Consider the following 16,874-nt stretch of genomic DNA (forward strand, 5'->3'; position numbering starts at 1 on the left):
TAAATAGACTGGATTTAAACTTTATTTTTTTTTTTGGTTCTAGTTGTTATTGTTGTTTGGCAGGCCTGGGCTGGATTCGAACCCGCCACCTCCAGTGTATGTGGCTGGTGCCCTAGCCGCTGAGCTAAAGGCGCTGAGGCTGGATTAAAATTTTGATTATCAAAAGGTTGTTAAATATAAAAGGCTTTAAACATTTGTTCGAATGGAATCACTAGTCAAAAGATTGTAAAACTGGGACAGGAAGTGGTTATACTCTAAATCATGAAAAACTTTTAACTTGAAGCATAAATTTGGTTTTTAAAATTCTTAGTTAGAATCCTAGGACATATTCAGGAATGAGTGCAGAAGACAGAAACTGTAAACACACACACATACTTTATACCAATAATGTCAAAATTGGAAGCAGCAAAGGTCCATAGATTTAATTAGCTGTGTATGTTCGCAGCATTCTGCCATCTATTCTTCATCATAAGTTATATTATCTTTATCTACTAAATAGGAAAAACGTTGCTTTGAGTGGAAATATTTGGAACACATTTTAGTGACTAGGCATGGAGTAAAATTTCTCTATACAGTAGAAGGTACCTGAGTCATTGATCAAAGGGCACCAAGACCTCTGTGAAGACACCAGTGTTTCCACTCCCTGTGGTGCAGACACAGCCTCCCTTTGCAGCCTCCACCTGAGGCCTTGAGGACTCCCTGGCTTGTTGCCCTCACAGCAGGCCAGGCTTTGTCTTCATCCCATAGCACCTCCCTGCTTTTCTAACTAAGAGCAACTTCCCAGGTGTTAGTGTCTTGGTTGGTCTCCATCCTACTTTAGGTAATATGGATTTTAGGTGGCCTGGGTTTTTCCTAACCCAGGCCCTGACTCTAGGGCCATCCTCTCTAGTTGGAGGAAGCAGCATCGATTCCTACTGAGGTAGGTGGGTCTGTCAGCACTGTCATTCTGAGGAGGTGTAGAATATAAAACCCAGTGACAGTGAGGAGGAAGAGTGTGGGCCCAGACCAGGAATGAGGTGCAGCCTGTCAGTTCACTGGGTATTAGGAACCTGTCACTTCTGGTCTTTGGACAATGACATTATGTGTGAGGGCTCCGTCCTTTGGAGAAACATGCTGTCATCTTTGTGTATCTGCAAGAAATTTCTTGGTCCTAGAATGGGAATGAGGATTGGCCAGGGCCATTCCAGAATACTACGAATACCTTTACCAGGCCCTGAAGAACGGCTTTGTTATCTTTACACGTTTGAAAGATACACTCACAGAAATGTAAGACCAGCACTAAGTATTTCCTTCCCATTGGAACTATTTGAGCGCAAGCTGAAAACCTGATAGACACAGCCTTAAGACTTTACTGTGCTTTTCCTACAAATGACCTTCTCTTACATAATGCCAACAAAATTATGAAATCAGGTGATCCTTATAATACAGGACTCCATCTAATCCTCGTGTCTATTCTAAATTTTGTAAACTTTTCAGGAGCAACTTTTGAAACAAAACGATCTCATTCAGGTTCACGTGTTGCCATTATTGGCTCATGTCTCTTTAGCTTCCTTCAGTCTGGAACAGTCTCCCCTAGAATTTCATGACTGTCAATTAAAGAAATTACACCTTAGCTGTTTTGCAGACTGCCCCTCAGTGTGGACCTGTTTGTTTTTCCCTCAGGGTTAAATTCAGCTAATGCATCCTTGTCAGCATGTTACTTTGCTAGGATAGTTATAACCAAGTTCCAGAGAACGGGTGGCTTCATCATCAGAAATTCATCTTCTCAGCATTCTGGAGGCTAAAGTTTGGGATCAAGGTGTCAGCAAGATTGATCGTTTCTGAGGCTGCTCTCCTCGGTGTACAGATGGTGTCTTCCTTTGCTTTATCACGGTTTTGCCTCCGTGTGTGTCTGAGTTCCAATTTCCTTTTCTGAAAAGAACACCTGCCACACTGGGTTAGGTCCCAACCACATGACTTCACTTTACTAACATCGATCTACCTCCTTAAACACATTGTTGTCAGGTAACATCATACTCTGGGGCACTGGACGTTACAGCATCGACATAGGAACTTTGGGAGTCACAGTTCAGCCCATAACTGGCGGGAGCGTCCAGAAGCGATGCTCTGCTCCTCTCCTTCATCCCGTCAGGGGCGCGACGTCAATCTGCCCATCACTGAGGATGTTCACTTCAGATCTGGTCTAAGGTGGAGTCTGCCGGGATTCTCTGATGCACAGTTGTTCTTCCTGTTTATAGTTAATATAAATTTGTGGAGCTGTTCGATAATTTATGATTATCCCGTTCTTCCTTAAAATGTCAGTATGAAATCATAGATTCCCATTTCCTTTCAAGGTAATCATTCTGCATATTTTGGTATTCAGGGTTCCTCAGATTTGGCCAATGATGGCCCCATTCAAATTTGTTACTCTTCCTTTTGCCGTAACCCCATCATTCTTTGAGTGTTTCCTTAGTTTCAAAATGGTCCAGACTTCTATTTGTCCTACCTCAGACCTAGAAAGAGACATTTCTGCCAGGATTATTGGTCCCTTTTAGTGGAGAATGATATTTAGAAACAAAGATCTGGACACTATGGGTGCAATGTGGGCCTGGAGTGTCACTGTTCCTGGATGAGGAAAAATTGTCTATTTATCTATTAATTTCTCTATCCACAGAGAAGACACATATTTATGTCTTGATCACAAAATACTATGAGTTTATACTGATATCATTAATTTCATCACAAGATCACAGAGTTTATTCAAACAGTCCTCTTTCATTACAGTAACTCTTTTCTCTAATATCCAGGATCTTGACTCTAATTATGTTGACTGTATTTATTTATAGATCAGCCCCATGGTTCTAAACCAGACCTTTATGCCATCATCTGCTACGCCTCCATGCAGAAGACTCTGCACACACAGACCCTCACACCCTGCTCTAGCTCTGATGCCCTTTCCATGGCCTTCACCATCTCTGCAGCCCCTGGGTGGTTGTCATCCTCACCCTGCCTGGGCTCCGGCCCTGCACTGGGCGTCCTTACCCACATGAATGCCCTGATCGTCACACTCTCTGGGACCCCACAGCAGGTCAGCAGCAGGACCTCTTCTGTGTGGGGACACCCGCTATCCCCACTGTAGCTCCAATACTATAGGAAGGGCTTCTATCTCCATTTCCTGACTGCTTCAGGACTCACTCTGCTGGGCCCCATTGTCCTAAACCCAGACATTGAGAGCTGGAAGTTCTCTGAGGAACTGGAAGGGACTCGGTGATGGTGGAAGGTGCTGGTTTAGGGAGCACAGTAGATTGAAGGGTGGACATGAATGATGGCTCTGCAGAGGACTCCACTTATAAAGGGAACGACTTGGGGTGAGTGGATGGAAAGCTTGTGTGATAATCTGAGGTCCTTGGGGGACACCGAGGATGGATACATGTAGCAGAGACAGAGCCAGGAAGGCAGCTGATGCTTCATAGGTGGGGAGGGAGAAAGTCCTTGACCTTGGCTGGCCTGCTTGAAAGAGTGGAGCAGAGCATCCAGAGATGGGGGGAGAGAGACCACTCAGCTGGAGATGGCAGGTTAATGATGACAGGCAGCCTTTCTTCTCAAATCATCACCCCTATGCTTTTTTCTCCCTCTTCTATTTCATGGCATCTCTGGATGCATTGATGATATTTTGTCACACCAAGCACATCAAAGAATTAGAGAATGGATGAAGCCTCTCTAAGGTGAGTGGTATCCAAAGGTATAAAATGCAGAGAACTTGTTACCTGTTCTGTGTTTCCGTAGTTGGTACCGTCCCCAACAGACTATGTCTGTGATTGAAAGGTAAAGCATGTCCTAAACCTTGAAATGATAAAAATCACACTCTCTTCACAAGACATTAGACATATTAGGTCCCATAGCCTCCAGGAGAAACAAGCTCTCTGCCAGTGAATCTGTGCTGCCCTGGTCTGCCCTGGGACACCTGGGGATGCTGGGTCCCTTCTGAGTCACTGAGATGAGCCAGCCCTGCAGCTGTGCCCAGCCTGCCCTCCCCATGCTCATTTGCATGTTCCCAGGGCACAGCCCCCTGCCCCCAAGACTTATTGCCAAGCTGGTCACAGCCTGTGCAGGAGTCAGTGCCTGTCAGGACACAGCATGGCCATGAGGGCACCCGCTCATTTCCTAGGGCTCCTGCTGCTCTGGCTCCTAGGTGAGGAGGGAGAATACCAGGGATTAGTCAGACAGTGTGGTCAGTACTGACTGGATCTTTAGCTAAGCCCTACCAAGAGTGGATTGACTGTGTGTGCATTTGTTTTTTATTTTTCCCATCTCAGGTGCCAGCTGTGCCATCCAGATGACGCAGTCTCCACCCTCCCTGTCTGCCTCTCTAGGAGACACAGTCACCATCACTTGCAAGGCCAGTCAGAGCATTAGTCGTCGGTTAGCCTGGTATCAGCAGAAACCAGGGAAATCTCCTAAGCTCCTGATCTATTACGCATCTAATTTGGCCACCGGGGTCCCCTCAAGGTTCAGAGGCAGTGGGTCAGGGACAGATTGTTCTCTGACCATCAGTGGCCTGCAGGCTGAAGATGTCGCAGATTATTACTGTCTGCAGGGTTACAGTTCCCCTCCCACAGTGTTACAAGTCATAGCATAAACCACCCCAGGGAAGCAGGTGTGTGAGGCTGGGCAGCCCCAGCTGCTCCTCCTGGTACCTCCATCTGCTGAGAGCATTTCTCAGAGGCAGAAGGTTCTAAAGGCCCCTGGAGACTTTTGGTAGAAGGTGGGAGGGAAGCCCTCCAGCGAGGCCCCTTTGTGCTCTAACATTGTGTCTTTGTCCTCAGCCCCAGCAGTGGAGAAATGACAATATCTCTCCTAATTTTATTAAGAACTTGTTATACGTAAAAAGTCTGACTTACCACATTATTTGGTATTTCTCTAGCAAAAGAGAAACCATTTGTGACTCACTGAAACAAGAATTGTTTTAATGCAGGGAATTGCTGTCTAAAACACAATCCTACAAATCCTGGGGCATGTTAGGAAGGGAGGGCCTAGAAATGGGAGGACAGGCTCATGCCAGAGTGCCTCTGCCCCTGAAGGTGTGGGCTGCCTGACCACGTGGGCCTCAGACCTGTGGGAAGCTGGGGTGGGGGTGCTGATGCTCTCAGCTGCCTGTGCACCTCATCAGGTAATCTCCATCCCCCAGCTCCATCCATGTGTCTGCCTGCGGGTTTCAATAAATGTTAGATGTTCCTTTACTTTTCCATATGTGAGGACCCGTCTTTCAGAAACTCTACAGAAAACCATACAGGGAAAAGGGGCTCAGAGAAACATGTTTTTAAGTGATTGTGGTGATGCGGAGTTGACAGCTGACAGCCAGTTGGTTACTACTCTCCTTACTCTCAGTATCTGTCCACCTAGGGGATGGCCCCAGAATACACACAGATGAACTTCCAAGTTTCATTACCAAGTCTAGGGTTATAGCCAGAAACTTTCACTGAGTCACAGAGCAAACAGAAAAAATGAGTAAATGACATCTCAAATATATAGCAATCACTTGATAAACAAAGGAAAAAAAAAACTTTCAGATAAACCAGCAGACAACAGAACCAAAGGTGCCTATCACATTCTTTTTCCTTACTATGAAGATACCTCACTCCCCAAGTTTATCCAGCAGGCACCGTTGTCATCAGCATCACTGTGACCATAGCCCAAATGCAAAGCAGCAGGCTCACCTTGGACCCACTGGATGACAGCTTGCATTTAACAAGGTAACAGATGGTCCAGAAATTTAAGAAGCTGTGTTTTAGAGAAATTTAGAGATTTTTTTCTGATGAGGCCATTTAAGAAAATATCTATTTAAAGCTTCATGTTGAGGACACACCTTCTTTATTAAATAATTATTAAAATTATATTTGAAAATGTTTGTATAGTTTGCAAAGATTGAAATGTTTAATTATTTGCCCATTAACTGGTTACTTGCCTTCAAAAGTCAATGGAGTGAATGTTTTCAGAAACTTCAGGAATTTCCACAGCGAAAAAATAAATTAATTTATTTATATCTCTGTTAGAGGTTATTTTACTTAAATTCATAGTATGGGAGTACAACTTGATTTGTGGGTTTTCCTCATTCCCTCAACATGCCATGAGAATATTGGATTTGGGCCCTAGAGTCAATGGAATCCATAGGCTAACGACCTATTTTTTGTTGTTTTGATACAAGGTCTCGCTCTGACTCAGGCTGGTCTCAAACCAGTGAGCTCAGGCAATCCACCCACCTCAGCCCTTTAAGTACTGGTATTACAGGTGTGAGCCACTGTGTTTGGCTTAAAGACGTGCAGTAGAACTCCCCAGCTGAGCCCTGCCTTAATCAGGTAGATAATCGTTACCATGAGCATCCCTGAACATTGAACAGTGCTTGTTATTGTAAGTCACTGAGTTCTGAGTGGTTGTTTACCAGTCATTATTATACAAAAGCTGACTAATACAATATTTATACATACATATGTACATATAGATTGATTGATTTGATTAAAATTGATAGACTAATTGATGAATGGCATCAGACGTTACTGGAAAAATTCTTAAAGTTTAGAACAGACCAGAGGACTAGATGGAGTCGTGTATTACACTGATCACTGGTTTTCATCATTGCATAACGTTATGTAGAAGAAGTGATTTGTACACAAACTTTATGGATACACTGCATATTCAACTTCACTATGATGGATTATTTGAGAGAAAAGGAGAGAGAAAATCATTTTTTGAATGTTTATGTTTATGAGAGATATTATTCTTTAATTGTCCTCTTTGTAAGATCCTCAACTTTGGCTATTATCACTCTTGCCTGTACAGATGTAAACGATTCCAATCAAACTAGACTGGGCGATTTCATCTTGAGCAAACTTATTCCTGAGGCTCAAACTGGTGATTACCAAGATGGTGGTGAAGATGTGGGGATGAGCCATGGAAACACCTTGGTGAGATAACATCTAGGAAAGAGGTCTGCATGGTAGGCAGGAGTTGATTTTTAAAAATTGCTTATGTGTGCAAACATATTTCCTCTTAGAACTTCTCCTTTTCATTTTATGTATAGAGAAGCATATTTTATCCTGCTCATCTAAGACATTCTTGTTTTCATTTCTACATATAAGGCTGAAATTCATATTTTTTTGTAAATTATCTGACCATTTAAACATTTTATAAAATACTATTCTAGGAATTTGAAATTTTGGAGTACTATACACCTGACTTTGAACAGTGGACAGAAACATTGACAGTCACCTGTACTCTGAACAGAATGGACTCTGGTTGGGGATTCTGCATACAGTGAAGGAAGGACAAGCAGCAGGAGGAAACGAATAGTTATGGTCTTAAGATCCATGCGTTATCTGAAAAGTGCTAAGAGAGTAAGTTATATGTATGAGATGTGATAAGCCGAGACGAATGTTACAGACATGCAAGGCACTCAAATCATAATAAAATAGCATAGGAGTAAAAACAGTTAAGGGGGTAAAGTTCAAATTCTGCAACTGTATGGTAACTTAATTCCACAGTGATATCTATGCAGATGATTCAATAAAAATAAATACAATGCATGAAAACATTAAACAAAATCAAAGGCTAAGAAAAACCAAGAGAAACTATTTTATAATATATATATATGTATATGTATACTTTTTTTTTTTATTGTTTTATGGGAGCTGTGAGATTTAGCTTTGGGATGTTTTTACACTGGTGGGTACCTATTGTGCTGATCCATGCATAATGCAGTTCTGAGTATTTCCTGTAGGGCAGGTCTAATGGTGACAAATTCCTTTAGCATTTGCTTATCTGAAAAAGAATATTTCTCTGTCATTTATGAAACTTAGTTTTGCAGGATACAAAATTCTTGTCTGGAAGTTGATCTGTTTAAGAAGACTAAAAATGGGGGCCCCAATCCTTTCTGCCTTGTATGATCTCCCCAGAGAAGTCTGATGGTACCTGATGGGCAATTCTTTGTAGATTTGTTGCATCTTTCATATTGATGCTTATAGAATTTTCTCCTTAATTTTATTTTGGCCAAGTTGATGACTGTGTTTCTTGGAGACACCCTATTTTCTTTGAATCTTCCTGCTGCTCCATGTATCTGGATATATGAAGCCTTTCAATTTGCTTACCTGATAAATAGAGGTAATAACTCTAGTCAATCTCACTTAGAGATTTCTGTCTTTATACAATTTATAACCACAGTGACTACACTGCCTAACTACAAAACTGTAAGGCCCATTAGGCACATACACAGCTTTCCACAGAAAATAAAATATCTTCACTGGTTCTTAAGTAATTCAACTAATGCATTAAATCTTTTTGAGGTTTATAGTCTATTTCCAACGAAGTTAGAAATATTTGTTGATTGCTGTAATATGATATTTTTAAAAACAGAAGCCTCTTTATTATAGTATTCACAGTATGTATAGGATTGTTAATTTCATAAAACTAATAATTTCATGAAGAATTGATAGATAAAGATTTAAAAATTAAATATTAGAATTCCATGTAGTCACCAAATATTCCCAAGGAAATGGAAATATCTGAAAAGGACCTAACCATGCTCTTTGCCCTTTATTTGAATATCAAAGAGAGAAGTGGCCTAAACATCCATTTAATTACATTCCCAGAGAGTTTGTGTATGAGTCAAGTGACAATTGACTAGTGCAAATTGCTTCCCAAAATGAATATCAATATAGAGTCATGGTTCCTGAACAGTTACCCATGTGGGCCATACTTTAGGTCTTTTATTTTTAGAAGAGTAATGTGAGCACAGACTCCGTTATGTAACGCCCTCATTAGTGGTAGGGAAACGCTCAAACATGTTGATTTTTTACACTAAAACATAAAAATATTCATGCCGAGTGAGATAAATGCTCTCAAATCATTTCATATCCATTCAAATAATTTTTAAAATAAGTTTACACAGTTCTGTCCCCCTAGCCTCCGGAGTGTGGATGATTGTGGATCTGTATTTTTTCAAGTATTTGGAATGCTCTGTAGTCACCTGTGGGAAGGTCTTTGAAAATTTAATGGCTACCCATGGGAGGATAGAATATCAAATATGAATAAAAGCTGTAGGCTTGCCTTTTCAGGAACTCACCAAGTACATAAGCCAGGGAATTGTTTTGCCTTGGTTTCCAGGATTGGAAGGAAATCAATCCCCAGTCCTGCCTAAGTAGGGAGAGAAGGTTGAGAATCGACCTTTGTGAGAAGGATTAAGGCCATAAAGGAGAAGAGGAGACCATGAAGTTTGGCCATTTCTCCTGATGGAGACCCCTCCTCCAGTGCTGTTGCCCTAGCACAGTGTTGCCACCAAGACACAAAGGTGCGTATTACAGTATCCCAGGGCAAAGCCAGAAGCCCCCAAGGCACTAAAGTGCACCCTACCCCACCTCTGAACCCAGGGTGTGGACTATTTTATAATATATTTCAAAAGGCTGATACTCCAATATATAAAAGTCTTCATAAAAGTTAGGGAAACAAAAAATGGGGAAAAGATAGAACACAAAATACTAAAGAGACACATAAACAGCTGTAAATAAATACACTTGAAGTTGTTCACCCTCACTGATAATTAGAGAAAGGCTACTCAAAACTATTTTGAGATACCATTTTTTATCTATTAGTTCGGAAAAAATTACATGAAAATTATGCAGCACATTTTCAGATGGCATATTGGGTGAAATAAGCACTTTAATTGGTAGCTTGTAGGATGGAGACTAATACTTTCCCTTTGGAGGAGAATTTGAAGGCATCTACAAAACAGGGGCTCTTCTACAAATGGAATTTTACCCTGGAGTGAGAATAATGTAACCTAATAATTGTACTCACATTTTAATTTGACAAATTAAAAAAAATCATTTAACTTTTGAAAATTAATCCACTGTCCAGAAATTTTCCTTAAGCTATGCCTCCAATAATATAAAAGTATATGTGCATAAATTATTCACTGAACCATTACTTATAATTTCTTGCAAAATGCTGAAAATAACCAAAATGTCCATACTTATCCCAAATCTACAGATGCAGGCACAGATGTGGAGAGAGAGGGACACTTTTACACTGTTGGTGGGACTGCAAACTAATGCAGCCTCTTTGGAAGGAAGTATGGTGAATCTTCAAAGAACTCAAAATAGACCTTCCATTTGATCCCACAATCCCATTACTAGGCATCTACCCAGAAGAGAAAAAGTCATTTTATCACAAGGACATTTGCACTACATTGTTTATTGCAGCTCAAGTTACAATTGCCAAGATGTGGAAACAACCTAAATGTCCGCTAACCCAGGAATGGATTAATAAACTCTGCCATGTGTATACCATGGAATACTATTCACCCACAAAAACAAGATGGAGACTTTATACCTTTTGTATTAATCTGGATGGAGTTGGAACACATTCTTCTGGGTATCACAAGAATGGAGAAGCAAATATCCAGTGTACTCAGTACTAAGATGAAGCCAGGACACGATCTAGTGCATTCCCACATTGGAGAAAAATTCAATTCAATTCAATTTAGGGGGAGATGGGGGAGGGAGAAGAGAGGAGGGATAGAATTGGTGTGCTCCCTCTTAATGGACACAATGTTGGGTACATGGCACACCTCCTGGTGTGGGACACAACTACAAGGACTGACAAGTGCACACATTGTAACCTAACTATATGGAACTTTGTAGTGATCTGAAATTGAAAAAATAACAAAAGGTTATTTGTTCAAACTGAAGTTGAAAAAACTTGTCACCTCTACACAATAGTGTAGCTCTCAGCTGTACAAAAAGGAAGATCTTCATGAACTGACAAAACAGCAAAATAAAAGGAAAATTAAAATGTGTTATTATTGTCCTTGTAAGGAAGCAGGGGAGATTCAGAAAGGAAACAAAGAGAAACAGGGAGGACAGACAGGAGTTCCCTGGGAGGGGGATTTGGGAGACAGTGGTAGAGGGAAGGCGATGGGAGTGGGAGAGAGAAGATTGACGTGTGTCACATGTGTCACTTTTCTGCCCCCACATTTTCTGCTGCTGTATATTTGTGTCTTATGGGGACAATATTACTATCACACATATTCTATAAAAAGTAAATTGATAAAATTGACAAAGATAGGAGAAATCTGGATAGAATACAAAAAACTACCTGTGAATGAATAAAATAACCAAGGATAATGGATTAGGAAAGAAAAGACAAATTAAGTAACTTCAGGATTGACTATTTTGACTATTTTCAAGACCAAAGGCAAACCAACTGTGAATATTGAACTTGCGTTAGCGGCTCTGCTTGGCACAGGGTGTGAGGATGTGAGTGAGCACATTTCCATTCTTCTTCCCAGGTGATGGCCCCACAGGATTTTCCTCCTGAGCTTAGAACACGGGGTGTCTGTGGCCTGACAGGAAGTGAGGCTCCAGGGCTACTTCTGTCCAGGGGAGGACTGTGGCCCTGCTGGCTCCCTCTGCTGCACTTCTGAATAAATGGACCTGGAGGCATCAGGGTCTGTCCTAGGAATTACACAGGTTTTAAAATCAATCTCTCCCTTTTTCTATCTTGCCCTCCCTTCCCACTTCCGTTTTTGTCATATTTAAACTTAACATCTGGCTCGGTGCCTGACTCACAGCCAGGGCTCAATACATACTTGTGGGAAAGTGGCTAACAGTGAAATAGTGTTTTATCTTTCCAAGAGAAACTCAGGGTTTGGAGAGAATCTAGGTGAGCCCTGAGCCAGTGCTCAAAATCATCTCTTGAATGATTTTGGCCAGGCTATGGATAAAGTTAATAAAGTCTGAATTATTATTGCACAAATAACAGAGTACTGACCTCAGGCTAAGAGAAGGTGGAGCACTCATTCATTTTGAGACTCCAAAATGAGGGAGCTGCTGGACAGAGAGAGACCTTGAGAGCTGGGGCAGAGGGGACAGAGCTGCGTGACAAGGGGCTGTACATGAGGGGTCCTTGCCAGGCCCTAATTAACACAGGTGGGCTCAGGGAGAAAAGCAGCCAATAGAGAAACTGCTCTCAGCCTTCATACTCTATTTTCAGTCCAGATTCAGATTTAAAGCAAGAATTTAACCTTTCTGTAAATATGAATTTAAACCCCCACAAAGACCCAGGATGTGCTTGGTTTAGGGAAGACAGAAGAGGATGATCCTCCCTCCATAATCATCTGCAGGCCCAGCCCCCCTGGTGAGAGTGCTAAATGGAGTGATGTTTAAATCTAACTGTAAATGAAGACTTAAACCCAGTTTCCCTGTGCAGCCCCCAGCCCTGTCCTCTGGGGAAAGCCCAGGGGAGCTGAGGGATGATAGTGGACAACCAAGAGGGAAGCTGCCCACATGTTATAACTAAGACAGGATAATAGACAAACAATACAAGCCCAGAATGTCTAATTCCCCTGGACCCCAAGTCTGAGGACTCTACAGTCATTCCCTTGCTGTCAGGATGCTGTGCAGCTAAGTATGGTGTGGTCTCCTCAGGACTTGGATCCCAGACATGGAGGGGAAATCCCAGCTCATAGACCATTCCTGCAAACTACACATCACTGTCCAATGTGCCACTCTTGCCATGTAGTCAATATCCAATTATGATTTGTTATATGTATCAGAAAAAAATATGTTTGAAAAATGTGCTAGAGTGGTGGCACCTGTAGGTCAGTGGTTATGGTGCCGGCCACATAAACCCAGGCTGGTGGGTTCACACCAGGCCTGAGCCAGATAAACAACGACAACTGCAACAACAATAAAAAAAATAGCCAGCCGTTGTGCCAGGCCACTGTAGTGGCACCTTCTTGGGAGGCTGAGGCCAGAGAGTTCCTTAAGCCCAAGAATGTGAGATTGTTGTGCTGTGAGCTGTGATGCCACAGCACTCTACTGAGGGCGACATAATGAGACTCTGTCTGAAAAGAAAGAAGGAAAGAAGCGAGAGAGAGAGAAGGAAAGAAAGGGAAGAAGAAAATGTACTAGAAAGAATTTGTGCATCTCCCTGGAAATGGCAATGTCAAATCAATGGAAATACTCTCAGGATCCTTGCATACGTGACCACAAGAGGGGGCCCATGCACAACACGGACCCCAGAAGGGGCTTAGTGTGTCATGGATATGAGTAGCGGACAGACTCTGGTTCTATTACACTTACTATCCTTGTTATTACTACTATTACCACCCATCATAGCAGTCACAAAACTGAGGCCCATTCATGACAACATAATACGGGTACAGTTGTTGGTTGTTTGTTAGCTCAGCTACTGTACCTTCAGAGGGATAATGTTTGGTGATGTTCGGACACTGCCTGTCTTCCCTTGGCCATTCTCCCCCCCCCACACACACACACTTGTTTTTAGTACACATTCTTCTCCAGGACTAGGGAAAGCACAGGATTTTATATCCCTAATCTCAGGGGAATAGCTAAGAAAACGATTTCAGGTTCTTCTTTTCTTCACTAATAGGCAGGCTTTGGTAAATCAAATAATAAATACCTAGAACCAAAAGCTTTTGAACAATCTTATTCAAACAGGTTGAAGCATAATTTAACAAAATGGTGCTTTTTGAACTCCAAAGCTGCATTATAAAATACAACCAAGAACCACTGGATGAATTAGAGAGCACAGCACACCATATTACACAGAAGTTTGATAAGTGCAAGAAACATGTCCGTTAGAACATTTTATGTTGCTATAAGGGAAATATTTGAGGCTGGCTGATTCATAAATGGAAGAGGTTTATTTGGCTCATGGGCCTGAAGACTGAACAAAGAGTTTGGCAGCAGCATCCACCTCTGTTGAGGGCTGCAGAGAGCTCCAATCCAGGTAGAAGGTGAAGGGGCAGCAGGCTTATCTTGAGTTGAGAGAAGGAGGGAGAGAGGGAGGAGCCAGTGCCAGCCTGTTAAACACAACCAGCTCTCTTGTGAACTAATGAAGTGAGAACTGACTCATTATTTCATGGAGGGCACCAAGCCTTTTAAGAGGGATCTGGTGTCATGACCCAAACACCTCCCAGCCCCCAGCTGATCTCCAGCGCCAGGGATCAAATTTCAACCAGTGAAGTCCCCATGTTATTTATGGCTGAAGAGTATTCCATGGTATTTAAATCTTTTGTATTTACCTGGATGAGTTGAAGCACATTCTTCTTTGAAAATGTCAGAAGAACTAAAAAGGAAGAGTCCCATGTACTTAATACTGATATGAAAACAATAGAAAAAGAACTACACCACCACATGAGGGTAAAAGACAAGTATGTTAAAATGAGGGAAAAGGGAAAGGAGGGAGTGGGGAGAGGGAAGGAGCTGAGCTCTCTCCTCAGGTGCACAGTGGAGGGTAGGAGCACACCCCTGGGGGAGGGGCTCAACTACAACTTGAACTTTACCTTAGAAATGCAAACAATGTGACTTAATCATTTGTACCTTCATATTAATCTGAGATAAAAAATAAAAATAAATAAATACAGAAATAAAACTGAAGTAAATTAATAAAATAAATTTCAACATGTTGTTTGGAAGGTCCAAACATCCAAACCATATCACCATGCAATCCAAGTATTTCCCAGAGAAAAAGAAGATTGAGTCTTTGCCAGAACGTGAAGCACATGGCAGAGGTCAGCTGTGGGCTCAGGACCCAGATCTGTGGCTTTACTGTTGATTTGTTGATGCTGCTGGGATTGGGTGGAGATATGAACCCAGGTAGAGGCTGTGATGTGTTCTCAGGAACAATCACAGAGTTGATTGAACACCTGCCTGGCTCTTAAGGCTGTGCCCTGATAACACTCCAAGCTCCTGGAGAAGTGGTGCATCCAGCTGGGCTCTAAGGCTTCAGTGACTCAGGGTTCATGCGGTTCCTGGGTAAATGAACCTGAGGTCAAATCACCCCTAATGAACCCAGGAGGGCAGGGGTGTGTTTAGAAAACTTGAATCTACCCTCCTTATACACTTGGGAATTAGTGGTCTCATTGGTTGCCTGTGGAAAAATAATCATTAAGGGAGACCGTGTAGTGAGGATAAAGAGGATGTTGACCAGAAGACTCAGCTGGGATGGTCAGCAGGAGCTGCAGTGTGGGGTCCCAAGATTCTTGTTTAAAAACATTTAACAATGTCTTGACTACCTGATAGCCCTACATATAAGTCTTTGTTATAATTCTTTATAAATAAGGGTGTTCACCTAAATACTCCCAATCTAACTGGAAATACATGATTACATTTTTAGTTCTCATTCACTTCAACTTTTAACAATAGGTACGCCCAAATGTCCTTTTCAGCAAAACATTCTCCAGGCACAAAGACATTTTCTACTGGCAAATATATGCTTCCCAGGTCTACCCTGGGACACCTGGGGACACTGAGCCTCTTCTGAGTCACTGAGAGGAGCCAGCCCTGCAGCTGTGCACAGCCTCCCAACTCTACTGATTTGCATGTTCCCAGGGCACAGCCCCCTCCCTTGGAGACTTATTATCAGGCTGGTCATACCCAGTGCAGAAGTCAGTCCCCTGTCAGGACACAGCATGAACATGAGGGCCCCTGCTCAGCTCTTGGGGCTCCTGCTGCTCTGGCTCCCAGGTAAGGAGGGAGAACACCAGGGATTTACTGAGTGTGGTCAGTCCTGCCTGGGTCTTTAGGGAAGTCCTCCTAAGAATTGATTAACTGTGTATATATTTGGTTTTTCTTTTTCCCATCTCAGGTGCCAGTTGTGACATCCAGATGACCCAGTCACCATCCTCCCTGTCTGCATCACTAGGAGACACAGTCACCATCAGTTGCCAGGCCAGTCAGGGCATTAGCAAATATTTAAACTGGTATCAGCAGAAACCAGGGAAATCTCCTAAGCTCCTGATCTATTATACATCTAATTTAGAAACTGGGGTCCCATCGAGGTTCAGTGGCAGTGGGTCAGGGACAGATTATTCTCTGACCATCAGTGGCCTACAGGCTGAAGATGTTGCAGATTATTTCTGTCAGCAACATAACAGTTCCCCTCCCACAGTGTTACAAGTCATAGCATAAACCACCCCAGGGAAGCAGGTGTGTGAGGCTGGGCGGCCCCAGCTGCTCCTCCTGCTTCCTCCATCTGCTGTGGGCATTTCTCAGAGGCAGCAGCATGGTCTAAAGGCACTGGATACTTTCGGTTTAAGTGGTCAGTGAGGCTCCTCTGGGCTCTAACTCTGTCTTTCTCCTCAGCCCCAGCAATAGAGATGCAACATTATGTGTCTTGATTTCATTAAGAACAGAAATTGCTATGTACAAAAAGTCTGACATATGTTCTTTTGGTATTTCTTCTCTAGCAAAAGAGAAACTACTTTTGATGCACTGAAACAACAATTGTTTTAATCAAGAGAATTGGTGTCTAAAACACAATCGTACAAATCCTGGGGCATGTTAGGAAGGGGGGGCCTAGAAATGGGGGACACGCCAATGCCAGTGTGCATCTGCCTCTGAAGGTGTGGGCTGCTTGACCACTTGGTCCTCTGACCTTTAGGAAGCTGGGGTGTGGGTGCTGATGCTCTCAGCTGCCTGTGCACCTCATCAGGTAATCTCCACCCCCCAGCTGCATCCACATGTCTGCCTGCAGGTTTCAGTAAATATTAAATGTTCCGTTTCTTCTTTCCATATGTGATGTGAGGGCCCATCTTTCTTAAACTCTATAGAAAACTATACAGGGAAAAAAGTCTCAGAGAAACATGTGATTTAACATGTGATTTAAGTGATTGTGGTGGGGCAGAATTGACAGATGACAGCCTGTTGTCACTACTCTCCTTACTCTCAGTATCTGTCCACTTAGGGGATGGCCCCAGAATACCAGCAAATGTGCTTCCAGGTTTTTGACCAAGTCTAGGATTATAGTCAGAAAACTTCACTAAGTCACGGAGTAAACAGAAAAAAATGAGTAAATAACATCTCAAATACATACGAATC

At 42.5% G+C, this 16,874-nt stretch overlaps 2 gene segments (V, D, J or C); both read left to right on the top strand.

The window, feature by feature from the left end:
- LOC100957670 overlaps positions 1–4,629 on the top strand; it is a 12,056-nt gene extending 7,427 nt beyond the window's left edge.
- LOC111728268 overlaps positions 1–16,003 on the top strand; it is a 43,028-nt gene extending 27,025 nt beyond the window's left edge. The window contains 2 exon segments of the V gene segment in view: positions 15,458–15,521; positions 15,643–16,003. Coding sequence covers positions 15,467–15,521; positions 15,643–15,965 — 378 coding nt within the window.
- Positions 16,004–16,874: the final 871 nt, after the last annotated feature.

Source organism: Otolemur garnettii, unplaced genomic scaffold (genome assembly GCF_000181295.1).
Source record: "Otolemur garnettii isolate 467f Iridium unplaced genomic scaffold, OtoGar3 scaffold00147, whole genome shotgun sequence".
Taxonomy (NCBI): Eukaryota; Metazoa; Chordata; class Mammalia; order Primates; family Galagidae; genus Otolemur; species Otolemur garnettii.